This window comes from Chlorocebus sabaeus, chromosome 12 (genome assembly GCF_047675955.1).
Source record: "Chlorocebus sabaeus isolate Y175 chromosome 12, mChlSab1.0.hap1, whole genome shotgun sequence".
NCBI classification, from domain to species: Eukaryota; Metazoa; Chordata; class Mammalia; order Primates; family Cercopithecidae; genus Chlorocebus; species Chlorocebus sabaeus.
The window spans coordinates 104,455,048-104,474,165 of record NC_132915.1 but is presented as its reverse complement, the minus strand read 5'-3'; the positions used below and the strand labels follow the sequence as shown (position 1 = coordinate 104,474,165).

The 19,118-nt window shown below is 56.3% G+C and overlaps 1 protein-coding gene across 6 annotated transcripts; it reads left to right on the top strand.

The window, feature by feature from the left end:
* Positions 1 to 203: 203 nt before the first annotated feature.
* Positions 204 to 18,775, top strand: SH3GLB2 (SH3 domain containing GRB2 like, endophilin B2). Of its 6 annotated transcripts, none has more exons than XM_008005990.3 (12): positions 204 to 444; positions 5,907 to 6,048; positions 7,091 to 7,219; positions 11,592 to 11,725; positions 12,316 to 12,408; positions 14,537 to 14,599; positions 16,048 to 16,143; positions 16,611 to 16,700; positions 16,949 to 17,049; positions 17,351 to 17,365; positions 17,469 to 17,709; positions 18,026 to 18,775. In XM_008005990.3, exons 1-12 carry the CDS (start codon positions 382 to 384, stop codon positions 18,131 to 18,133), a joined length of 1,275 nt encoding a protein of 424 aa, XP_008004181.1. In that variant the 5' UTR covers positions 204 to 381; the 3' UTR covers positions 18,134 to 18,775. The 6 variants fall into 6 exon arrangements, with proteins under 6 accessions (XP_008004181.1, XP_008004187.1, XP_037851277.1 ...); XM_008005993.3 differs by having other exon boundaries at positions 206 to 444; positions 16,120 to 16,143; XM_008005996.3 differs by lacking the exon at positions 14,537 to 14,599 and having other exon boundaries at positions 205 to 444; positions 16,120 to 16,143.
* Positions 18,776 to 19,118: the final 343 nt, after the last annotated feature.

Here is a 19,118-nt window from a genome sequence, read left to right as displayed (position 1 = left end):
TCTAGCTCCGCCCCACTGCCATCTGTCCCCGCCCCTGCCCCACTAGCCCCGCCCCCTCCAACTCCGCTCAACTTCCGCCAACCCGCCTCCGCTCTCTAGCCCCGCCCCACTGCCATCCCGCTCCGCCCCGGCGCCGTCAGCTCCGCCCCCGCCCCTAGCTCCGCCCCGCAGCCTCCGCACCCCGCCTACTCCGTCCCGCGGCCTCCGCGCCCCGCCCTGCACGCTCGGACTGGCTCGGCGGCTGCTGCGGGCTGGCGGGCGGGCGGGTACGCGGAGGGCCGGTGGCCCGCAGCAGGTGGGCGGGGTGCGGTTAGCTGCGGCGGCTGGGCCTGGGGCTGCCGGCTGCGCTCCGCCCGTGCGCGGCGGCCCTGCAGGCGCACCATGGACTTCAACATGAAGAAGCTGGCGTCGGACGCGGGCATCTTCTTCACCCGGGCCGTGCAGGTGAGGCCTGGCGTCGCGCCGTGCGCCGGGGGCCCGGATGTGCGGCGGGCGGGGAGCACCCTGCGGCAGACGCCTGGGGACGCGGGGAAGCCCTCCCGGGCTGCTGCCCCTGTCCCCGCCGCGGGCACACCTCTGCCCCACTGAGCCCTTGCTGACCAGAAGAGGGAAAAAGCCCGGGCGGCCCGGCCCTACTGCCTGGAGTGAGGCACCGGTGCCCACCCTTTGAGCCGGTTGGGTTATCCTGCTCCCCTGGCGCCTGCCCGGCTGAGGAGAGGAGGAGGCACCGGCTGGGTCCTACCTCCCTGCCCTTGTCCAGCAGTGACTGGCGCCTGGCGGGGCATTTAGCGACCTAGGTCCCAGACCCAGGGACTCATGCGTCCGCCACAGCCCCTTCTCCGGGCCTCAGTCTCGCCACCTATGCAATGGGCGGCTGGTGTCATGAATCCCTCATGGCCATTTCACACGCTTGGATAGTCAGGCCGGAAGCCAGGAGCTGTTTCCTTTCTGCTCCACAGGAGGTCTGTTTCCGTCGTCCCTAGGCCTGGGGGATGGGGAGAGGGCTGGGATCTGCCTGGGAAGCTGTTCAGGCCCACAATACTGAGATTGGAACAAGTCCTATCCGTTTAGGGGCAGAGAGAAACAGGCAGCTCAACATCATGGGAAGACCTAGGCTCAGGTGTGGGTGGGACAGTGCCCTCCTGTGACCTTGGGGGAGGTGCCTTCACCTCACTGGGCCTCAGTTTCTCAGTCTGAAAAATGGGATCAGTATTCCCGCCTCCCAGGGCAGATGCGAGGATTCTGTGGAACTCTGCATATGTGTGCTCACCAGAGGCAAGCTCATTATTGGTGTCACCGTGGTTAATATTGCACCCATTCAGCATGTGCCCTTGGACAAGTCACTTCTCTCTGCCCCGCCCTCCCCTTCTGTAAATCAGGTGTAACACCGTGGCTATGGGATTCAGTGGGATGCCGCAGGCCTGGGGCTGGCCCGTTTCAGGGCTCTGGGAGCAGATCCTGTAGTATTGTCTTTGTCGTTGTCATCCTTGTTGTTTCTGTTGAGTACAGTTGTCTCCCCACCCCCAACCCTGGCACTCCCCTCCCCTCCCCAGGAGCCCAGACACAGCCAGCAACCCATGTAGTCATGTTTACTAGAAAGTGCTGTGTCCCGTTGAGGATTAGCATCCCAGCGAGAATTCACTGCTTAAAGTGTTCCCAGTCTGGTGGGCAGCCCCAGCCCTAGTGGAGATGCCAGGATCCCAGAGCCCCTCGGATTGGATGGCCCCAGTCCATCTGGGAGGGGGGAACCCACTTTGCTGTTGGTATGGCAACCACACTATCTCCCACATCTGGGAAGAACCTGATCTGCCAGTTCCCTGCTAGGGCTGGGGCCCTGCTGCCTGACCTGGCCAGGGCTCTCAGGGCCTAGGCAGAGCAGGGCCTAGGTGTGGTTCTGCTTGGTGGGGGCCGCCCCACAGGGTCACTGTTACTGGAGTGGGAGCCAACAGTCAGGCCCCAGCCTCGGGGTGGGAGGGAGGGAGCTGGGAGCTTTATAAATAGAGGCTTTCTCTGCTCTGCACGCCCACCCCACTGCTGCCATTTTCCCGGGAGCAGCCTCGGACTCCAGCACCAAACCCCTTCCCCTTGGCAGGATTGGGGCAGAGTGGCAGGCCAGGGGACAGAGAGGCCTGAAATGTGACCTGGCAGGAGAAGCCGTAGAGGGGCTCTGCCTGAGACCAAGCTGGCCTGGATGGGAGATAGCCAGGAGGGATGGGAGAGGGGTTCTCTATGATCAGTACATGTGATGGGCTCGGGAACCTCCCAGTCCCTGCAGGTACGAGAAACAACTTTAAGAGCCTCCCCGATCCAGCAAGGAACAAGGCCTTGGTCCTGAGATGAGGATCCAGAGGGCAGGATCCCTTGTGTATGGGTCATTCTGGGATGGTTTCCTGCACGGAGGGCCCCTGAACTGTGCCCAGAAAGTAGGGAGGGGCTTGTGACGTTGGTCCAAGTGGCAGGAGCAGCCCAGATAAGGGCACTGAGGCAAGAAAACCTAAGGCAGATTTGGCCAGTGGGGGTGGGAGAGGGCAGGAGGAGTGATAGTACTAATACTATTAGTAGTCATTGCAGTAATAGTAATAGTAGTGGTAGAAGTAATGCTTATAAAAGCCAGAGAGGTGGTGGCATCGTCATCATGGAGCCAGGCAGGCTGCAGTGGACGTGGGATGGATGCCCTCTAGCTTGGGAAAGCCTGGTAGAACTTCTCACCTGGGCAGATGTGGCCTGTAAGGGAGGGCAGGGTGGGGAGTGCTGTTCTCAACCTTGGTAAGGAGGGGAGGTGTTGAGGTGCACATTTAGGGTGATGCCCTTGATACCATCAGGGTAGCTCCTGAGAGCTGAGGAGGGATGTGAGGGAGACGTGCCCGCCTGCCTGCCTGCCTTCCTCCCTCCCTTCCTCCTTTCTTCTTTCCTTCCTTTTTTTTTTTTTTTTTTTTTTTGAGACTGGGTCTCATCTTGTCACCCAGGCTGGAATGCAGTGGCACAATTTCAGCTCACTGCAACCTCTGCCTTTTGAGTTCAAGTGATTCTCCTGCCTCAGCCTCCCGAGTAACTGGGATTATAGGCACCTGCCACCACTCCTGGATAATTTTTTTTTTTTTTTGTACTTAGTAGAGATGGGGTTTCACCATGTTGGCCAGGCTGGTCTCAAACTCCTGGGCTCAAGTGATCCTCCTGCCTCGGCCTCCCAAAGTGCTGATATTGCAGGCGTGAGCCACTATGCCTGGCCCTTTTTTTTTTTTTTTTTTTGAGATGGAGTCACTCTGTCACGCAGGCTGGCGCAGTCTCAGCTCACTGCAACCTCCACCTCCCCGGTTCAAGCAATTCCCCTGCCTCAGCCTCCCAAGTAGCTGGGATTATAGGCATGCACTACCACGTCATGCTAATTTTTGTATTTTTAGTAGAGATGGGGTTTTACCATTTTAGCCAGGCTGGTTTTGAACTCCTGACCTCAAGTGATTCACCTGCCTTGGCCTCCCAAAGTGCTGGGATTACAGGTGTGAGCCACCATGCCTGACTTTCTTTTTTTTTGGAGACGGAGTCTCGCTCTTTCACCCAGGCTGGAGTGTAGTGGTGCGATCTCGGCTCACTGCAAGCTCCACCTCCCGGGTTCACGCTATTCTCTTGCCTCAGCCTCCCAAGTAGCTGGGACTATAGGCACCTGCCACCACGCCCGGCTAATTTTTTGTATGTTTAGTAGAGATGGGGTTTCACCGTGTTAGCCAGGATAGTCTCGAACTCCTGACCTCGTGATCCGCCTGCCTTGGCCTCACAAAGTCTTTCTTTTTTTAAGGCAGGTTCTTGTTCTCTCACCCAGGCTGGAGTGCAGTGACATGATCTTGGCTCATTGCAACCTCTGCCTCCTGGGCTCCCACCCCAGCCCCTTGAGTAGCTGGGACTACAGGTGTGTGCCACCACGCCCAGCTAATTTTTTTTTTTTTGAGACTGAGTCGAGCTCTGTCGCCCAGGCTGGAGTGCGGTGGTGCCATCTCGGCTCACTGCAAGCTCCATCTTCCAGGTTCATGCCATTCTCTTGCTTCAGCCTCCCGAGTTACTGGGACTACACGCGCCCACCACTATGCCCGGCTAATTTTTTGTATTTTTAGTAGAGGAGGGGTTTCGCCTTGCTAGTCAGGATGGTCTCGATCTCCTGACCTCATGATCCGCCCGCCTCAGCCTCCCAAAGTGCTGGAATTACAGGCATGAGCCATTGCACTGGGCCTTTTTTTTCTTTTTTATTCTTTTTTCTTTTTTTTTCTGTAGAAATGAGGTCTCACTATGTTGCCCAGGCAGGTCTTGAACTTCTCGGTTCAATCCATCCGCCCACATCAGCCTTCCAAAGTGCTGCGATTATAGGCATGAGCCAGTGCGCCTAGCCAAGGCTTTTCATTAATGATGGTGATGATAATACTAGCTAACATGTATCAGCTCCATACTGTGGCCAAATAGCCAGTGAGCTAGATCCTGTTATCTGCATTGTCCAGACGGGGGCTCTCAGGCCCAGAAGGGAGACTTTGCCTCTCCCAGCCTTGGTTTCCTCATTTGGGAAATGCCGTGAATGCCACCCCCATCAAAGGACTGAGTGAGGTGATAGAGCCACGATGGGCCGAGGAAGGCTGAGCCTCTGCTCTGGAAGGTCTCAGTTTGGGGAGTGTGAGGAGGAAGAGGAGGCAGAGCCAGCCAGGGTGGGGGAGGAGCAGCCGGCCCCAGGCAGGAGCTGAGGCCTTACCCCTGGCAGCTGGGCCCTCCCAGCCCTGCAGGGAGAAACCCAAGCTCTGCTACATAATTGATGGCTGCTGAGCTCCTGGTGGCCGCCCAGCCCCCCCCACCGCCGCTGCTGGAGCTGATTGCACCCAGGGATGATTCATGGCTGACCCGACTCCTGCATGGCCCTGCTGCTTGCTCAGCCTCAGTGGCGGCATCTGTGAAATGGGAAACAGCCCTTCCTGCAGTAGAGGTTGATGGGGTCGAGAGGAAACCCTTAGGACAGGACACTGTTAGATCAGAGGGGCCAGGACTTGGACCAGTTTCTGGTTGTTCCTAGGTAACTCCTGTGGCTTCTGCCAGCTTTGATGGGGACCCATGCGACATCTGGGCCCTGGCTGTGCCCAGCCACTGGCTCTGATAGGCTGGCAGTGTTTCCATCTACCCTACAAGGTGGCCAAAGCCAGCTGTCTGGTCATCCTCCCTCCCTGCATTCCCCTTCCTTCCCAGACGTCTCTGCACCCATCAGCTCATAGCACCGGTGCCTGTAGCAGCCCCAGCCTTTATGTCTAACCCACATCTTTCCTCTTTCATCCTCATGACCTATGAGGGAGGTGCTATTATTCCCTTTTTTCAGCTCAGGAAACCCATGCTCAGAGAGGCAGAGCCCCTTGCCCAAGGTCACACAGCTTGACAGTGGCAGAACTAAGACGAATCAGGTCCTTCTGAACCCCGACCCTGGTTTCTTCCCCTCCCTCCTCTGGCACCCTTTCCCTAGCAGCTCCCAGCTGCCCATGGAGCCCCCTGATAACCCCAGACCCTGCTCCGTGCCCCATTTGTCCCGAACACTTTCTACCAAGTCCTCTCCTTCTGAGTCAGGCTCTAAGGACCCTAGGGCTGGCCTCCCCAGGGGTCCTCACCCCACTAAGCTGGGGGTCAGATTGTGTATGAATGTGCATTTTGTGGGGATTCATTGGATTTCCAAAGAAGCTGTGATTCCCATACTCTGGTCCAGCCACCTCGTTTCACAAATGGGAAAACAGTGAGGCCCTGCCCAGGTCACACAGTATCACCGTCAGGGCCGGTTCCTTGTCCCTGGGGCCTGCCTAGGTTCCTGCTGGTGGGGGCAGTCCTCCCTTTCCCCTCCACTCCCCCACCTCCTTCTGAGCCCTCCCCACCCCTTGGCCTTCCCTGCTGCATAGTTCACGGAGGAGAAGTTTGGCCAGGCTGAGAAGACTGAGCTTGATGCCCACTTTGAAAACCTTCTGGCCCGGGCAGACAGCACCAAGAACTGGACAGAGAAGATCTTGAGGCAGACAGAGGTGCTGCTGCAGCCCAACCCCAGTGAGTGTGTGCTGGTGGGCCTGGGGAGGAACGCAGTTGTGGGCAGGGATACAGTCGTGGGAGGCCTGGCCCTGCTGTGGCACAGGTGGTGTGGGGCTGCAGCCAGGGTTTCAGCTAGACTCTTAGGCTCAAGGCTGTTGAGGAGGGACAGTTAAAAGAAAATGGGGGACTCTGTGTTGGGCTGCCAGACACTCCAGGGCAGTGGAAATACTGAGTTTTGCACAGAAGACTGAAAATGCCTGGAAGCTAAAACACACGTGGGAGAAGAGGCAGGCAAAACACACACCTGGTTGGTCTCTCTCTTTTTTTTTTTTTGAGATGGAGTTTTGCTCTGTTGCCCAGTCTGGAGTGCAATGGGGCGATCTTGGCTCACTGCAACCACTGCTTCCCGGGTTCAAGCGATTCTCCTGCCTCAGCCTCCTGAGTAGCTGAGATTACAGGCACATGCCACTACACCAAGCTAATTTTTGTATTTTTAGTAGAGAACGGGTTTCACCATGTTGGCCAGGCTGGTCTTGAACTCCTGACCTCAAATGATCCACCCGCCTTGGCCTGCCAAAGTGCTGGGATTACAGACATGAGCCACCATGTCCAGCCCAAACCTGGTCACTGCAGAGGTCAGCAAGGCCCAGAGATGAAGGGACTGCCAGGAGCACACCCAGGCAGGCCCCCAAGGTCAAGCAGAAGTGACCTGCAGGACTTCCGGGGAAAGGAGGGTGGCTCCGGGTCATGCTGTGTGTCTGCCTGTAAATCTGATCTGTGGTTCATTGAGGGGCCAGATAACTTTTGGGTGCCAGGAGCAGAGAATTGTGCAAGCATGTATTATGTTCTGTAATCATATTAATAAGGGAGAAGTGGATGGGCCCTGGCTTCCTCCTCCATATAGTGCTGGGTCAATCACAGCAGTCTCAGGGTTGGGCATGAGCAAGGAAGTCAGCAGGCCGAGTGCACCTGTGGGCAGGGCCAGGTCTGGGTCTGTTTGTGTTTCATCTTTGGGCTTGAACTGAGGATCCCTGTGGCTTTGGCTGCTGTCTCCCCACAGGTGCCCGAGTGGAGGAGTTCCTGTATGAGAAGCTGGACAGGAAGGTCCCCTCAAGGGTCACCAACGGGGAGCTGCTGGCTCAGTACATGGCAGACGCGGCCAGTGAGCTGGGGCCGACCACCCCCTATGGTGAGCAGGCCTCACAGCCAGGGACTAGGGGTCATGGTCTCTAGCTCTGATTCTCCCTCCCTCCCTTCCTTTCTTTTTTTACTTTAAAAAAATAATTATACACATAATACCTGAATTCATTCTAAATGTAAAAACTTTATGCAGAGAAAAAAGAGTAAAAAATGGAATCTTCTCTTCATCAGTTTTGGTTTGTGTGTGTGTGTGTGTGTGTGTGTGTTTGAGACACAGTTTCACTCCATCACCTAGGCTAGAGTGCAGTGGTGTGATCTCAGCTCACCGCAACCCCTGCCTCCCAGATTCAAGTGATTCTCCTTCCTCAACCTCCTGAGTAGCTGGGACTACAGGCATCCACCACCACACCCAGTTAATTTTTGTGTTTTTAGCAGAGGCAGGGTTTCACCATGTTGGCCAGGCTGTTCCCGAACTCCTGACTTCAAGTGATCCGCCTGCCTCAGCCTCCCAAAGTGTGAGCCACCGCACCTGGCCTATTTGTGTGTATTTTTTAATGGAATCATATTGTGTGCCATCTGGGAACCTGACTTTTGTTGTTGTTGTTGGAGATGGAGTTTCACTCTGTTGTCCAGGCTGGAGTGCAGTGGCGTAATCTCGGCTCACTGCAACCTCCGCCTCCCCGGTTGAAGAAATTCTCCTGCCTCAGCCTCCCAAGTAGCTGGGATTACAGGTGCCCACCAGCACATCTGGCTTTTTTGTATTTTTAGTAGAGACGGTGTTTTACCATGTTGGCCAGGCTCGTTTCCAACTCCTGACCTCAAGTGATCCGCCCACCTTGGCCTCCCAAAGTGCTGGGATTACAGGCGTGAGCCACCGCACCTGGCCGGAACCTGACTTTTTAACTTGTTATCATATTACAGGTATCTTTTCACTGAAGCATTTATAGAACCACATCCATCTTTGTTTTCCATTTTGAAATTTTATCCAAGTATAAGCTATACATTATAAAATGCTTGTAAGTGTATAATTCAGTGATTTGTAGTAAATTTACAGAGTTGTACAAACATCTCCACGATCTAACTTTTTTTTTTTTTTTTTTTCATTGAGGCAGAGTCTCACTCTCTCACCCAGGCTGGAGTGCAGTGGCGCAATCTCGGCTCACTACAACCTCTGCCTTCTGGACTGAAGGCATCCTTCCACCTCAGCCTCCTGATTAGCTGGGATTACAGGTGTCTACCACCATGTCCTTCTAATTTTTGTATTTTTCTGTAGAGATGGGGATCTCGCTATGTTGCCCAGGCTGATCTCAAACTCCTAAACTGAAGTGACTTCCCACCTTGGCCTCCCAAAGTGCTGGGATTACAGGAGTGCGCCACCATGCCCAGCCCACAGTCTAATTTAAAGGACATTTCCATCACACCCCAAAAGTCCTTCATGTCTATTTTCAAGCCCCATTTTCACCTCCAGCCAGCCAACCACTAACACGTTCTTGGTCCCTATAATTTTTTTTTTTTTTTTTTTTTGAGACGAGTCTCGCTCTGTCGCCCAGGCTGGAGCGCAGTGGCACAATCTCGGCTCACTGCAACCTACGCCTCCCATGTTCATGCCATTCTCCTGCCTCAGCCTCCCAAGTAGCTGGGACTACAGGCGCCAGACACCACGCCCGGCTAATTTTTTTTTTTTTTTTTTTTTTTGTATTTTTAGTGGAGACGGGGTTTCACCGTTTTAGCCAGGATAGTCGATCTCCTGACCTCGTGATCTGCCTGCCTCGGCCTCCCAAAGTGCTGGGATTACAGGCGTGAGCCACCATGCCCAGCCCCATATTTTGTATTGTTTTAATCCTTTTAAATTTATTCAGACTTGTTTCATGACCTAGTATATGGTGTATCTGAGGACTGTCCTAAGTTGACTCGAGAAGATGATAAATTATGCTGTTGAGGAGGCAGTGCTGTATAGATGTCAGCGAGGCCAGATCAGTCAATAGTGTTCAAGGCTTGTATGTCCTTGCTGATTTTGTCTTGTTGTCCTATTCATTATCAAGAGTAGACGATTGAGGCTGGGCATGGTGGCTCACGCCTGGAATCCCAGCACTTTGGGAGGTCAAGGTGGTTGGATCACCTGAGGTCAGGAGTTTAAGACCAGCCTGGCTAACATGGTGAAATCCCGTCTCTACTAAAAATACAAAAAATTAGCTGGGCATGCTGGTGCGCGCCTGTAGTCCCAGCTACTCGGGAGGCTGAGGCAGGAGAATCGTTTGAACCTGGGAGGCGCAGGTCGCAGTGAGCTGAGAGCGCGCCACCGCACTCCAGCCTGAGAGACAGAGCGAGACTCCATCTCAAAACAAAAAAAGCAGAGTATTGAAGTTTCCAACTATTACTGTTGAATTGTCTATTTCTCTCTTTGTCAGTATTTGCCTTATGTATTTTGGAACTGTCTTTGGTCTGTATGTTTATATTTGTGCATCTTCCTGATGAACTGACTCTTTTATCATTATAAAGTACTACTCTTTGTCTCTAGTACAATTTTGTCTTAAAGTCTATTTTGTCTGGTAGTAGTATAGCCACGTTAGCTCTCTCGTGGTTACTGCATACCTGTTATACATTTTTCAGCCCATTCATGTCTTTAAATTTAAAGTGTATCTTTGGATTTTTTTTTTTTTTTTTTCTGTTACCCAGGCTGGAGTGCAGTGGTGCGATCTTGGCTCACTGTGACTTCCACCTCCCGGTTTCAAGCGATTCTCCTGCCTCAGCCTCCTGAGTAGCTGGGATTACAGCTGCTCGCCACCATGCCTGGCTAATTTTTGTGTTTTCAGTAGAGACAGGGTTTCACCAAGTTGGTCAGGCTGATCTTGAACTCCTGACCTCATGATCTGCCCGCCTCGGCCTCCCAAAGTGCTGGAATTACAGGTGTAAGCCACCGCGCCCGGTCGTATCTTTTTTTTTTTTTTTTAAGACAGTCTTGCTCTTGTTGCCCAGGCTGGAGTGCAGTGGTGTGACGTTGGCTCATTGCAACCTCTGCCTCCCAGGTTCAAGTAATTCTCCTGCCTCAGTTTCCCAAGTAGCTGGAATTACAGATGCACACTACACCCAGCTAATTTTTGTATTTTTAGTAGAGATGAGGTTTCACCATGTTGTCCAGGCTGGTCTCGAACTCCTGACCTCAAGTGACACACCCACTTCAGCCTCCTGAAGTGCTAGGATTACAGGTGTAAGCCACTGCGCCCGGCCTTGCCTTCACTTTTGAAGGATTGTTTTGCTATATATAGAATTCCTGGATGAACAGTTTTTTCTTTACTTTGAATAAATGGTAATTTATCATCATAAATTCATCATAAACAGTAATATATCATCTTACTGCTGTCTGGCCTCTGTTGTTTCTAATGAGAAGACAATTTATCTTATTGTAGCTCTCTTGTATGTGATGAATCAAACCATGTTTTTTCTTTTCCTTTTAAGACAGGATCTTGCTGTGTCACCCAGACTGGAGTGCAGTGGTACAATCATAGCTTACTACTATAGCCTCAAACTCCTGGGTTCAAATGATCCTCCCGCCTGGGCCTCCCAAAGTATTGGGATTACAGGCATGAGCCAGCTCTCCCAGCCTCTTATTGTTTCTTCAGATATTTTTTCTGCCTTATTTTCTCCTCTTCTGGGACTCGTGTTACTCAATATGTTGGTTCACTTGACAGTGTCCCATAGGTTCTGAGGCGCTGCTCACTTTTCTTATTTTTTTTAATTTGTTTTTTATAAAGATGAGGTTTTGCCATGTTGCCCAGGCTGGTCTTGCACAGCTGGGCTCAAACAGTCTGCCCACCTTGGTTTTCCAAAGTGCTGGGATCACAGACGTGAGCCGCAGCATCCAGCCCAGCAGGTTTTCTTGATTAAATGCTTTTAAATTTGTTTTTTGCCTTGGTAAATTTCCAGAGTCCAGAAATGGATGTTTTTGACAATTGTGTCCAGTTTTCTTTCAATTTGTTTTATTTTCAAAGAGACATGGTCTCACTATGTTGCCCAGGGTGGTCTCGAACTGCTGAGCTCAAGTGATCCTCCTGTCTCAGCCTCCCAGAGTGCTAGGATGATAGGTGTGAGCCACCACACCTGGCGTGGTGTCCAGTTGTATTGTTACTTTTTTTGGGCGGGGATTTGTTGAGCTCCTTTCTCTGACATTCTGGAAGTCTAACTCCCATCTTTATAATGGCTGCGATGTGTTTCATATTTTGGCTGTCCCACTGTTTATTTGTCAGTCCCCAGTTGACGGTGTGGTGTAGGTTCCTTCGTCTTCTTCTTCCCAGGCAAAGCGTTCTGCACTGAGCGCCCCGGCCCTTGCTCTTCAGCAGGCTCTTGCTGAGCCCTCTCCTGCTGCCTGTAGATCAGAGCAGCCTGAGCCTGACCTTCCTCACCCTTCCACTCTGTTTTCTCAGGGAAGACACTGATCAAGGTGGCAGAAGCCGAAAAGCAACTGGGAGCTGCGGAGAGGGATTTTATCCACACGGCCTCCATCAGCTTCCTCACACCCTTGCGCAACTTCCTGGAGGGGGACTGGAAGACCATCTCGGTGAGGGCCCTGGGACTACTACGCTTCATGGTAACCATGGCGTTCTCTCCTCAGAGCCTTTGAGCACAGGCTGTCTGTTTGTTTTTTTTTTTTTTTTTTTTGGAGATGGCGTCTCGCTCTGTCACCCAGGCTGGAGTGCAGTGGCGCAGTCTCGGCTCACTGCAAGCTCCGCCTCCCGGGTTCACACCATTCTCCCACCTGAGCCTCCCGAGTAGCTGGGACTACAGGTGCCCGCCACCACACCCGGCTAATTTTTTGTATTTTTAGTAGAGACGGGGTTTCACCGTGTTAGCCAGGATGGTCTCGATCTCCTGACCTCGTGATCCACCCGCCTCGGCCTCCCAAAGTGCTGGGATTACAGGCGTGAGCCACCGCGCCCGGCCGAGCACAGGCTGTCTTCCAGGAGTGCTGGGGCTGAAAACTCCTGGGGCCTTCCCAAAGAGGGCTCCTTTGGACTGAGTGACCTCCTATCTCTGGGCCTTAGTTTCCCTGTCTTGACTCAAGAGTCCCCAGCACCAATCTTGCCATGCATGGCTCTGGGTCTCCCAGGGCGGCCCAGGGTCTCACTGTCCCCATGCCCTGCCCTGTAGAAGGAGAGGCGGCTCCTCCAAAACCGGCGTCTGGACTTGGATGCCTGCAAAGCGAGGCTGAAGAAGGCCAAGGCTGCAGAAGCCAAAGCCACGGTAGGTGTTGCCACCGGCCTCCTGGCCCCCAGGCTCTGGCTAGAGCCAAGGGGTGGGGGCATGAAGGGACCTGGTGTTTGGCATGACCTCTCTCCCCTCTCCCTGGCTGGAGATGCCTGGCTGGGGGCTGCTGGGCTGAGCCTCTCTGTCCCTGCCCTCAAGGGAGCCTTGGTGGCCCCCGAGCTCTGGTTCCCGGGGAGACATTTACGGTGTGGGTGGATCAGCAGTGCCCCCAGCTGGATGCAGGGTACCCCACAGTCACCCCGCCAGGCAGCTGGAGTCCCCTGCATGCCCTGCCCTCCTAGATGCTCGGCTCTGTCCCCGGCTCTGCCCAGGTATGGCACCTTCTTACTAACTCTACTACTTGCTGCTTGAACATCAGGCCCAGGGTCCCTGTGCTCAGGCGCCCCCACGATGGTGTGGAGAACCTGGGAGCTGGACCGCCCACTTGCTCAGGGCTGTCTGAGGGGCCCTATCAAGCAGCCTCATGAGATTGGATAGGGCCTGGGCCGTCTGGCGCCCCCTTCACTCCCAGCCCACTGAGGCCTGTTCAGCCTGGCTGGGTCAATGGGACGTAGCCTGGGACAATGTGCCCAGGGCGAGGCCAGGATCAGAGGAGCTGGGTCCAAGGGTGAACACCCTCCTGGCACGAGAGGTTGCTCGGGGTGCAGGGCCTAAAGGCTGCCTCACACCTTGCAGAGGGAACTCCCAGGCCCAGGGCCTGCTAGGGAGATGGCTACCTGTGGCTGCCAGGTGATTAGCCGAGGGAGGCCAGGCCCAGCCTGGGGTCACAGCTGTCCATACACCTTGTGTTCCCCTCCCATAGTGTGCCCCAGAACCTGCACTGCCCCTGGCGAAAACTGTGTGCAGGGTCTCAGGTCACTCAAGTGTGTGGGGTCTAGATCAGAGGCAGGGGTATAGCTGTTTCAATCTTGGGTTTGGCTAGGGTGACCTGTGCCTATTGGGATGACCTCTTTTAAGTCACCTGAACAGGACAGTCTCCCCCGTCACTCAGGGCCCGACAATGTCTCTGGAGTAACTCAGCCAGAACACACTCCATCAGCCAGGCCAGGGGAGCCTTTGCTTAGTCACTGCAGTGGTATGACCTCTCCTTCGCCTGGTGGGCGTGGACAACCTTGCATCCTGGGGTTGGGCCAGGCTACCCTTTCCAGAGCTAGGACTTGGGCAGCCCGGGGAACAGCATTCCAGAGGACTCAAGCCCCACAGCTCTGTGCCCATAGCACACACACGTTAGGACTCTTCAGGAGGGCAGGCTGTGGTGCCTCCCTCCGCCTGACCGCCTGGTGTCCCCTCCCACTAGGGCCTGGGGGGCCTGCTCCTGCCTGCGCTGTGGACTCACTAACTCTTTGTTTTTGTTCCTTTCCGTCCTGCTTTGGGTAACTTGGCTCAGTGTGAGGGAGATGTGAGTATACCTGTCCCATGCGCTGTGCTGCTTCCGGTCTGCCCATCTTGCCCGTGGACCCACGGTGCCGTGGCCAGCCCACGTCCTTGGGGCATTTTGCAAGCAGCTGGTCTCCCCGCCAGAGCCTCTACTGTGCAGGGCCTCTGGTTTAGGGGGGATGCCAGGCGTTGGGGCCTGTGAGTCAGCTTTTTGCAAATGTTGGACGTCTGTCACTCTGTCTGCCCATGCATCCATCTGTCCACCCTTGTCGGGAAGGGCCTGGCCCTTGATGCAGGAGTGAGAGATGCAGTGTGCAGATTCTGGGATGGAAAAAGCCATCCCAGGTGGGGGTGGGCTGTGTTTGTGGGACCCTGGGGCATCTGAGCCACTGGTCTTGGGAGGAGGGGGCTGTGGCCCCTGGGAGGGGAGAGCCCAGCCTGTGACTTGCTCAGGCAGCCTCGGCTGTCTCCTCACCGCATTTGCTCTCCTGGGCTCCAGTGCCTACAGCCACTTGATCTTTGTCTGGACTCTCCAAGTCCCTAGGCCCCTCATCTCCAGGTGGTTGGAGTCGGGAGAAGAGGGTTTGTGTTGTGTTTGTATCCCCCTGTCCTTGGCGTCAGGCCTCCTGGCATCTCCTTGTGCAAGACTCTGGGGTAGCCTCCTGACCTCGACCCTGGCCCTGGCCCAGGGTGACCCCCTCCCCACATGAACTCTGTTCCCTGCCAGACGGTGCCTGACTTTCAGGAGACTAGACCTCGTAATTACATTCTCTCGGCCAGCGCCTCCGCGGTAAGCGCACCCCACCCCCACCCCACCCCTCGTCCTCTCTCCCCAAGTCCCATGCCACTGCCTCTGACTGCACAGGAGCTAGAGGCCAGTGGGTAAGGTGGGGGCACTGCCATGTGATCAGGTCAGTCCTGAGACACTGGGGAGGGGCAGCAGCCCCCACCTCTGTCCACAGCCTGGCCCCTGTGCCCTGTGGCCATGGAGCTGGACTTGCTTCCCCTCTGCAAAACGCTGGAGCTGGCAGCAGGGCCAGCCGTACCGAGTAGTGTGGAGAACTCAGGGCGGCAGCTGTCCCATCCTCAGGGCCCCTCCACCTCCTGCTGTCTCTGAATGCCAGGCCCTGGGGAGGCCCTGAGGATAGAGGAGGAGGCCTGGCCGTGCCTTTCTGGAGTTCACAGACCCCTAAAGACAGGAGGCAGTGGACTGCCGTGTAGGCCTGGAGAGCACCTGGGGGGTGGGAGGGCCTGAGGCTGTGCTAAGGCCCAGAGGTTCTGGAGCAGGGCATGTCTTGTCCTGAGGAGGCTCAGGCAGGGCCCCCGGGGGAGTCGGGGCAGGAGGTGGGGACGACAGGATCGTGGAGGCTTCACATGTCATGGTTTTTAAGCTTTCTTGGGATGTCTGGTATTTCCTGTGTAGTTTGGGGACTAGGCCACACCTCTCCCTCATGCTTGTCACCACTGCTGCACCTTGTCTGCCCACTTTCTCTCCTTCCCGCCCCCAGGGGTGAGACCCTCACCTCTGTCGTGAGCATGCTGCCTTGTGTCTTCCGTGCCGTCGTTCTGTGGCTGGGTGACTCCCTCAGGCCACCAACCCTAGTTGGCTCTCACAGCAACTGCCAGTGCTCCTGGACGGGGACTTCCTAAGCAGCACGGGGGCCACATGGGTGGGCCACGCACACTGGCCTGGGTCCACGTTCCCTATTTCGGGCTGTTGTCTCGGGTCAGATCTCCGGAAGCGACAGGAGCGCTGGGTCTCCTGGTCGTGGCCGGGCACAGTCTTTCTTCTTCAGGATCCACTTCCCGCCTCCTCCCTGTGCCCAGTGGAAGGAGAAACATCCTAGAGGGTGGAGACTGCCCTGTTTCTCTTTTGCCATTGAGTCCCAGTGTGACTCAGGCATGAGGCTGCGTTTCTCTGCCAGAGGACAGAAAAGTTCAGTGACTGGCCCAGGGTCACATGGTCCTGCCTCCCAGCCCACCAGCCTAAGCCAACAGTCAGGACGGGGTGGGGCACCCGGTCTCTCTTCAGACCCCACTCAGAGTCTGGGGCTGACACTGTAGGAGAAATAGAAGCAGGACTCCCGCTGGCTGCTCCCTTCCTGCATGAGGCATGTTAGAGGGACTGGGACTGCCAGCCCCCAGCTCCCAGGCCTGCCTCAGCCCAGTCTCAGCTCCTGTTTGGGAGGGTGGGGCAGAGGGGCAGGGGGCAGAAGTTGAGTCTGGGAGCTGGGGCAGGGCACAGGCTCTAGGGTCCAGCTGTCCTCCTCTCCCCTCTCCTGCTGGCCACTCCTGCTGCCGTCTCCACAGCTCTGGAATGATGAGGTGGACAAGGTAAGTTGGGGCCTGGGGGGCTGGGCTCGGGGAAGAAGGGGTGGCAGGGTACAGGCACACCTGCTGCTATGGGGTCTGGTCTGTTTCTCACTCTGCCCAACACCCACTGGGGAGGGGTTACTGCTTTCCCTCCCTGGGCCTCAGTTTCCCTTCTGTGGGGAAATGTTTTCTCCACAGTACCCTGTAGCACACAGTAGGCCCTCAGGATGCACTTGCTGGGTGGATTTCTCCAATGGGTGATGGAGGGAGGGTCTGTCACTACAGCTGCCTGTGGGGGTCCTGAGTGGGGCTCTAGCTTCTCTGGGGTTGGGGCTCCATGTGTGAAGTCAGGCATAGACCTAGAAGGCTCTCTGTGTTCCCAGGGGAAAAGGGACAGGCAGCTTCCAGGTAGGTTCCAGGGGAAGACTTCGAGGAAGCCGGTGGGTGGTGTGTGGGTGCTCACGGCTGCCCTGCCCTGCCCTGCCCAGGCCGAGCAGGAGCTCCGCGTGGCCCAGACAGAGTTTGACCGGCAAGCAGAAGTGACTCGTCTCTTGCTGGAGGGAATCAGCAGCACTCATGTGAGTCCCCCGCCCACCTTCACTAAAGCGCAACCCTCAGCGTGCACCTGGTGTGCCTGAACCACGGGGTCAGCAGGGCTGCCCCAGAATGGCCCTCACAGAGCAAGTCCCACCGGGGAGGGTGTAGGCATAGGGGCAGGGCACCCAGGAATGCTGAAGCAAGGTCTGGTAGAGGACAGGGATGGGGATGGAATTTTTTGTTCTGAGGGCGGGACGTTAGAAGTCAGCCTCTGGCCTCTTCCCCACAGGTGAATCACCTGCGCTGCCTCCATGAGTTCGTCAAGTCTCAGACAACCTACTACGCACAGTGCTACCGCCACATGCTGGACTTGCAGAAGCAGCTGGGCAGGTACGGGGCCAGCACTGCTGAGCCCACTGGGGTCCCCTGGCTCCCAGACCCCATCCGTGGGCAGCATGAGCTCCTCTGGGCAAGTCCTATGACACTGAGCTGGGTTGGAGGGCTCTGCCGGAACCCACTCTGGGCCCTGGCACCTCACATGTATGAGGGTAGAGTGGCTGGCCTTACTGAACTGAGTCCCCTGGGTACCCTGAGGGTTTCTAGGGAATGCCTGGGTGGGGAGGATGGCAGGGACCAGGGGGTAGGGCCATCTCACCCTTCCCTTGCTTTGCTTCTCCCTTTGTGCTGCCAGCTCCCAGGGTGCCATGTGAGTAGCTGGGACTGGAGTGGGGCTCCGGGGACTGGGGAGGGGAGTTTGCTTCTGGGGTCCCTTCTGGGACTCCCACCTGCTAAGATGTATCCCTCTCCAGATTTCCAGGCACCTTCGTGGGCACCACAGAGCCTGCCTCCCCACCCTTGAGCAGCACCTCACCCACCACCGCTGCGGCCACTATGCCTGTGGTGCCCTCTGTGGCCAGCCTGGCCCCTCCGGGGGAGGCCTCGCTCTGCCTGGAAGAGGTGGCCCCTCCTGCCAGTGGCACCCGCAAAGCTCGGGTGCTCTATGACTACGAGGCGGCCGACAGCAGTGAGCTGGCCCTGCTGGCTGATGAGGTGGGCCTGGTGCCACAAGGTGGGGCAGGAATGGGCGGGGTGAGGAGCAGCCTGGGCGCTGGGATCAGGCACATGGGGCCTGGAGGGGCCCTGATGGGAAAGCGGGCACCAGCAGGTTAGAGAGGGCATCTCCAGCTCTGAGGAGGCAATCCCTGCTCTGCCGGGTCTCTATGGAGCAGGTGAGATGAGCGCCAGCCACTGAAAGTGTAGCACATGCCACGGGCCATGGGGAGGTGGCAGCTCTGTCCCCACTTAGTCCTGGGGCCAGTTCCACCCTTGGCCAGGCCATGACCGTCCTCTACTGCCATCTCTGCAGCTCATCACTGTCTACAGCCTGCCTGGCATGGACCCTGACTGGCTCATTGGCGAGAGAGGCAACAAGAAGGGCAAAGTCCCTGTCACCTACTTGGAACTGCTCAGCTAGGCAGGTCCCCCCACCCCCCACATTCTGGCCTGGGCAGGAGAGGATGGGTGTAGCCCTGCCACTTACCTGGTTTGTTGGTGACACTGCTGTTCAGAGTGGGGAGAATTCACCCATTCTGTCCCTGCTCCTGGTCACCTAGCTGTGAGGGTGCCTGAGGCCGAATGGCCCCGCCCTCCCCCAGCCCTGCTTCTGACCTGTGGCTCTGGAGCCCCTGCCCCTGCCTGCATCCCCGAGCGCCCCACCCTCCCGGCTTCACTAAGGAGGGAGGGGCTGTCTGAAGCAGCTGCACTCAGCACCTAGGCCAGGGTGGGGCCGCAGATGGGCTCAGGAAGCCCCAGGTGCACTCAGTGAGAGCCCTGCCTTTCAGTTGCCAAAAGCTGCATGGGGGAATGCAGCAAGGCACACAGGGCTCTGGCAGCCCCTGGGGACTGGGCGCTGCCCCTGGGAGGGGAGAGCCTGGCCAGGGCTGGTGTTGGGCCCGGAGCAGCATCTTCCGGTGCTATCCTCCCCTCCCACCCCTCACAGCTCAAGCCAAGTCCAGCGGCCGCAGCCTCCACCTCTCCACACTCACTTTTTATCTGGTGTTTTTACTTCTGCCTGCGTTTGCTCTCTAGCCAATAAACCCTCCTTGTGTGCGAGTCACCTGGGCTCCTGTCAGGGCCTGGCCCTGAGGGTGGGAAAGGGAAGGGTAGACTCACCCCCTGCCCCCCTCTTCCTGGGTGGGGTGACCCCCAGAGTGAGCAGGGGCCCTGCGGCTGCCCTGGCCCCCAGCTCTCTAAGTTGGGAAGTGCAGCCCTCCCTACCTTCCGCGGGGCCTGTGCCTGTCAGAGGGCAGTGCTGTTCCTGGACATGAAGCTGCACAAGGAATGTTTTATTCCTAAGAGAAAGTTTCCTAAATTTGGATTGTGGACTGTAGAATGTGCCTGACAGTTCAAACTCAAGAAGTGGGTAGTGGTCCGCGCTGTCTGCATGTTGGGTGTTTTGC

Excerpts from the sequence above, each read along its gene's own strand:
- SH3GLB2 (XM_008005990.3), top strand. The coding sequence starts at position 382 with ATGGACTTCAACATGAAGAAGCTGGCGTCGGACGCGGGCATCTTCTTC. Across the intron at positions 6,049-7,090 it reads GCTGCTGCAGCCCAACCCCA|GTGCCCGAGTGGAGGAGTTC; the intron begins GTGAGTGTGTGC and ends GTCTCCCCACAG. Across the intron at positions 16,701-16,948 it reads AGGGAATCAGCAGCACTCAT|GTGAATCACCTGCGCTGCCT; the intron begins GTGAGTCCCCCG and ends TCTTCCCCACAG.